Raw genomic sequence first — 6772 nt, forward strand, 5'->3', positions numbered from 1 at the left:
TGGAGTCTCTGGAAGCAATCGCAATGCCAGAGTTTTTGTTAACCTCAACTTGCAAATGAATGCAGCAAAAGGGTACCTACTAGCATCTGAGAAGAACTAGAGCTATGGAATAGGAAGGTGCTGGAGGGATCGAGGGCTTTATGATTAATTAGCTCGAGTATGCATCACAGAGTTGCTCATCTCAAGTTCGCAGGAGAATTCGAGATCGACTTCTTGTAAAACCTTCCGCTGCAAATATGGTATGCTATTGGTGCACCCTCGGAAAAGAAAGAGAATGAACCGCTGTTATGTGGAGATGCTAGCCTCCTTTGTATAGCTGTCTCCTTTTATGCATACTCACTGTCTCCAAATGAGATGTACTCTCTCCGTCCGAAAATAACTGTCTCAAGCTTAATTTTGAAACGAAGGGAATACTATCTAACAAATCTAAGACAACCTTCTTAGAAAGGAGGTAATACAGTGTACGTCTTTCATAAAATAATATCGGAGTGTTTACATCACTTATATTTCCATACAGAGGGAGTATCTGATAATCAAAACAATGCCATTGGCATTTAAATCTTTTCTTTTTATATAAAAGGCTTGCATCCAAACCCTGAATGAAACTGAAAATGTACAAGTGACAACTTACAATGTAGCTTGGCATATGTATGCAGACTTAATAACATACACCCCACGGAAAGAAAATTGTTAGACCTATCTACTCACATTCTGAGGTTGTCATTGCAGCGTTGTCTGTGACACAACAGAATTGACTCTTTCAAGGCTCAGGGGTATACATAGTAATAGATAGAAAATTTCTCATATTCATCTGCCTAGATACTGCTTTTCTGCTAATGTCCACCGTTTTTTTAGTGCTCCCTCTGCCTATTTACATGGTATCGTCGCTTTATGTGATTTAACTTCGGTCGTCGATAATATATGTGTTCTTTTTTTTCAGGTGACAATATATATATATATATATATATATATATATATATATATATATATATATATATATATATATATATACACACACGTTCTAATATATGACAAAAAAAAGTACACCACCATTGAAAACGTTTTTGGAATATGAATTCGATGATATAATTTTGTGACACCATCCAAATTTAGTTGTTCAAACTGAAATAAGTGCACGCCACAAAAGTTAAGACGCAGGGACTGCATGGTTTGTAAACAGATGCATGGCCACCCATACATCATGATCACAAGGAACACTTTAAAAAAAGGAAAATCCCACCTATTTCTAGATATTTGGGATGCAGACTAGGATAAAATGTCGTTGCTACAGTTACTTTCATTCCATTTCTTTCAATTAACTATAAGTACACTCCCTCCGTTCCTAAATTTTCTAAATATAAGTCTTTTGAAAGATTTCATTATGAGACTACATACGAAGCAAAATGAGTGAATCTATATTTTAAAGTATGTCTATACACATCTGTATGTAGTTCTCTAGTGAAACCACTAGAAAGACTTATACTCAATGGTATATATACACAAAATGGAGTATTTAGGAACCGAGTGAGTAGCATATAAGAAGTCACCTGCGCGGCATAATATGAAGAAAAAAAGTCAATGTCGTGATCAACAAGGTATTATATTATTAGTACCTCCAATTCATTCATGTATGAATACCCAAAGCATATCCTTCTCCAAATTGCTAGTATGAAAGAGATTTTCTAGCACATTAATCCCTAGCAACAAAAAGAATGACAGCTAGCAGAGGCATCAACTACTACTTAGGTTGTGTACTTGTGCTGTCCATGATTTATTGGAAGGAAGTTTGGGTATTAACAGTCTGCATGGCTACTAGAACAATAGTTCGATACGCACGTGTCACTCAGCTATCGTTTAGTTACGAAATAACAGATATACGTGGAACTGTCAAGACTGCACTTGACGAGGGGTCTAGCTCCACTAACTAACAAGCGGTGAGATTGAATACATTGCCAAAGGAACTGCCAGACCTTCCTTCTGCTGAAGATTTTACCAGAACTTCACATGCAGAGAACACCAATCAGAACTTGGAGTAGAAGTTGACCGGCACAATCGGAGCTTGGTATCCAAAGTCGTCTTGGCACTTCTGACATAAATTCTCCACCATAGCGAGCAAACGATCATGCTCTCCCCATATAGCCTTTGTTTTCTTCCGGTACGCGCTGCTGGTTGTCAGCACGTCGGCTCTTGCAATGAGAACAAGCCGGGTCTTGGCCAGCAAGTTGAGCAGAGTCGTAATTCTTCGAACCTCGGCATCGATCTCAGGTACCCCAGTAGGCTGAGGCTCATCGAAAACATGGCCAGGGAACTACAATAGAAGACAAATCCCCCATTATTTTTTAGTAGTACAACAACAGAACATGAGTATATAGTTTTAGCAGCATCAAAGAAATCGTACACGCATATATGAAAGCAACGAAAACAGTTCTTAATAATACAAAAACACACGACCCGTTGGGCCCTCCTCTTCCATGTTTCTGGTGGACTAGGCCTCTCCTCTACACAGACTACACAAGGACACATACAAGGACACAAGGACAGGTTAACGCATTATGGAATTTGACTGACCAAGGCAAAAGATATTAGTTAATTACTTACTTAGTTATCAAGGATATAGACAGTGCTGAGAATTTTCAGATGCATACATGCATGAAGAAGTTGTCCATTTAATTTGCTTCTATATGTATGAACCAAAGGTTCAGGTTACGTTTCTTGCTGGAATTCCTACTCTTATATTTCCATACGTTACTAAATGCACCAAATGGACTTGTATATTTAATTTCGTTTGAAGCATTTCCCGGAAATGTGCAACAAAATGCAGCTCCTATTTCGGCTCAAAATACAGCTTCCTAGTTCCATCCACTGCTAACAAGAAGAGATACAGATGGAGATCTGCAAACATCACACACATGCTCTACTGCCAAGCAAACACAATTGTTACTCCGTGTAAATAACCTGCAAATATCACCGCGTGAGCTAGGCACCCATCCCATAATCGATCCCAATTAATGGAGAACCAATCAAACTAACGGAGATAGTGTGCCTACAATATGGTGTTCAGAAAACCAACTGCTCTTAGATATGGGCGGGTTGCCAACTTCCATCGCAGATTCAGGTGGTGAAAGGGCGGGTCAGGGAGCACCAAAGATTCACACGAAGCAATTCTAATTAATCATCACAGATACGCATACGAAACAAGCATCAATCAAGCACAAGGTCTGAAGAATTTACGTCATCCGTGGTCGGGTTTGGGAGGTTGGGCTTGGGCGCGGCGGGTGGGTACGAGGCGCGGGAGACCACCGGGAGCACCTTGAAGTCCCCCATCCATCCGCGCGGGCGGCGTCGACCGCCGTTGACGCGGGGGCGGCGGCCAGAGACAGGCCTGGGTCTCCTGTCAAGCTCCACCTCCTCCATGGCTGCTGGCCGTGCCTGCAACTGCATCTGCATGTTTGCAGTGGAGTGGGGGTGCGATTAGCCAGCCAAATCCGCACGCACGAGCACGATTCAACGCTCGAAATCTGGAAGCCCCGAGGCGATCAGGTGAGAAATTTCGAAATGCTAGAGCGGAGATGGAGGCATTGGCGAGTACCTGGTGCTTCGCTGGTAGAAGCTAGCGGCGGCGGACGGAGAGAAGAAGGCGGTCGCTCGCGGCTCGTGCAAGGCAAGCCCCGACGACCCTGCCGGCGGGGCTGAGGTCTGAGGAGACGAGGTTGTTAGGGTTTGGGAAGGGGAATCCGGAAGGTTCTAGACGGGGAACTGGGGGTAGCGTACCTGTTGCTGTGGTTGGGGTGGAATGGAAATGGCGGAGCGGAGCGGAGGGAGATGCCGCCGCGGCTGGTGCTACAGTGTCTGGACTCGGAAACGATCCGAGTCGGTGCGGCTTTATAAGGGACGCCTGCTCGGCCCCAGCTGTCAACCAGGCCAGCACGTTCCTGGCCCATCTATCAGCCGGCACCGGCGGGGCCGCAGGGTTGGGCCTTTGGGTAGGGAGGGAAACTGGCGCAGGGGCGGGCCCGTGAAGCCCGGGCCATTCATCGATAGCCTGTTCTTCTTTTTTTACCCTGTTCTATTCTAGTAACACCAATAATGAACTACGGAGTACTGCTCAAAAAAAAAAACTATGGAGTAGTAGTACAGTACATTTGTGTAGATGTGAATGTATATAGTCATATTTTAGTATTTAGATATATCCATTTCTAGATAAATCTAAGATAAATTTTTTGAAACGGAGCGAGTATGGTAAACTGCTTTGTTGCTTTCATATATGCGGGTCATCAGAATCAGGGGAGAAAACCCCAAAAAATCAGGAAAACTCATAGAAAAGTGAAGGGATTCACTATAGGCACTCTTTTTTATATGAGTATAGGTAATGTTATTTCTTTATATGAGTAGAAAAATGAAGGGATTCACTATGGTGATGTTATTTAAACTAAATGAGAGTAGTCCCCTAAGGCTCCGACCTAGGGTTTTCTAGTCCCCTCGGCGTGTGTCGTTGTGGGTTCCCATCTTGCAACCGCCGGCCTTGGTCTCGCGGTGCTGCTCATGCATCCCCGGCGATCGTGCATGCACGCTGACCCGGCTTCCAACTTCTTTCACTACTGCCGACCGGAACTCATCTAGGGTTTTGGAAAACCACGGAAGACTAGCAATGGCTTCGACTGCGGGTGCAACTGCTGATGGGGGGAAGGAACCAGCGGATCCAAGTGTTCTTCTGGAGAGGCTGCATCTAGAAGAAGATGAACATGATAACCTAGTCTGGGAAGATGAGGCTGATGAGCCAAATGAAAAACCAAAGTGCTTTGCACTTGCTAGGGTTTTGATAGAAAAAACTTATGGTCAAGCAGCCCTGATCGCGGACATGAAGTTGCTTGGAATCCGGCACGAGAAGTTATCTGGCGGAGAATCAACTCCAACCTGTTATCGGTGCAATTTCAATGCTTGGCAGATTGGAATAAGGCGATCCATCAAGGACCTTGGGATTTCAAAGGTATGGCGCTTGTGATTGCTAAGTACAATGGCTTCACAAAACCTAAGATGGTGAAACTGGATAGAATTGAAACTTGGTGCCAAATCCATAACCTGCCTGATATGGTGTTAAAGTGTGAAAATTTTGGTAAAGCAATGGCAGCACGGATTGGGAAAGTGTTAGAGCTTCAAATTGTTTTACCCAATGGATTTGTTGGAGAGTTTGTTCGAGCTAGAGTGCGGCTCGATCTCAATAAGAAGTTGAAGCGATTTGTGAGCTTTACTAAAGCCAGGGCAGACACATTTTTATCAAGTTAAATTCGAAAAGCTACCAGCTTTCTGCTACAACTTTGGTTTACTTGGGCATTGGCATGAGGAATGCGGGACTGGTGAACATGATACAAACAATCTGGAGTGGGGGTGTTTATTCTGTCACCCAAGAGGGGACGGGGAGGACGTGCCAGAGGCTAGGGTCGCGGGCCTGGTCGTGCTTCAGACAGAGATCGTAGCCTGAGTGATGAACCTCCAGATATCTTTGGGAGAGGACGAGGTGCTGGAAGGACTGCTTCAAGGCATAATAACTGGAGGGACAATGACTTATACCGCAGTGAAGAAGAAGATCTTGAAATTAGGGAGCAAAATGTGACAGCCCGAGACCGACGCTCCAGAAGATTCCCCTCTTATTATGTTGTCGCCGTGTTGCTAGATTTTATGTCGCATTCATCATCGCATGATGTGCATCACCTGCATTGCGTCGGCACTCCGTTGCCGCCAATTTTCAAACGTGCATCCGTTATTAGTTGCCAGTTTTCTCCGTCTTTGTCATTGTTCGTTTCGAGGCCAACCACACACGCACGCGCCCGCGACATCCTTAAAATATTATTTTTAAAGATGTGTACAAAATATTCTTTGATTGGGTTAAAACTTGGTGTGCGGTCTTTATATGTTGTAGGTAGACCGTCTGCCAAATTTTGTCGCAACCGGAGTCCGTTTGATACCCAAACGGTCGACCTAGCCACATCACCTAGCCGAAGTGAATAAATCTAGCAAGTATGACACGATTACAGACAAAGAAGAAATCTTGCGAGTTTTCAGAGGCATGCATCTCCTATTCCAGATGGTCTAGACGTAGTTTCCTTCCTCTCTGCTTGGAACCACATCATCGATGTTGTCAAAATATTGTTGCCGGTATAGATTGAAGGGAGTAAAAGACTTCAACAACCAAGGTAAACTTAATCCAAATCTCAACAAAATCTATATCGCCATTTTTCCTAAAAAAAGCTAATGCTTGTTCTCCTTGCATTTTTAGGCTCATAAGCTTATGCAGCAATGTAGTTTACAAGATAATTAGTGTAACCTTGGCTAGCAACTTTTAAATAGGGTAGATTGCCTATAATAATGTTATTATTGCTCAATTTATCAATCATTCCTTTCGATTATCCCCCCGGAAACATAAAGCTTTTATATTAAAAATGATTTGTATAAGGCTTTTGATAAAATTGAACGGGGGGAAGAGTAAATTAAGCAAGGTGAGCACTGAGATGTAATCAGAAGACTTTCATAGATCTAGAATTATTGTATGCGACACGTTTTAATCAAGGGTAAGTGGTTTAACGGCCCATGCACTAAGCATTCTAAAAAGACACGCTAGAACTTGTGTCTACAGAGAGAAGATTAGAGAACACATAAAATAAAGTGGCACATCACCACTACTTTGTTCACCTAACGTCACAATCATAACACTACTTGTCTCCCCCTCATCTCCTACGAGGAAGAACCCACAAGGCACATAGTTGACAAATTTTAA

The 6772-nt window shown here is 43.3% G+C and overlaps 1 protein-coding gene across 1 annotated transcript; it reads right to left on the reverse strand.

The window, feature by feature from the left end:
- Positions 1-1774: 1774 nt before the first annotated feature.
- On the reverse strand, positions 1775-3447 carry LOC123442071. The gene is made up of 2 exons (XM_045118183.1): positions 3232-3447; positions 1775-2308 (listed from the first exon to the last, which is right to left on the reverse strand). The coding sequence occupies exons 1-2, from the start codon at positions 3445-3447 to the stop codon at positions 2021-2023; spliced, it is 504 nt and encodes a 167-aa protein (XP_044974118.1). The 3' UTR covers positions 1775-2020.
- Between the last annotated feature and the right edge of the window lie 3325 nt (positions 3448-6772).

The sequence above is a fragment of the Hordeum vulgare genome, chromosome 3H (genome assembly GCF_904849725.1).
Source record: "Hordeum vulgare subsp. vulgare chromosome 3H, MorexV3_pseudomolecules_assembly, whole genome shotgun sequence".
Lineage (NCBI taxonomy): Eukaryota > Viridiplantae > Streptophyta > Magnoliopsida > Poales > Poaceae > Hordeum > Hordeum vulgare.

Excerpts from the sequence above, each read along its gene's own strand:
- LOC123442071 (XM_045118183.1), bottom strand. The coding sequence starts at position 3,447 with ATGCAGATGCAGTTGCAGGCACGGCCAGCAGCCATGGAGGAGGTGGAG. Across the intron at positions 2,309-3,231 it reads CAAACCCGACCACGGATGAC|TTCCCTGGCCATGTTTTCGA; the intron begins GTAAATTCTTCA and ends CTTCTATTGTAG.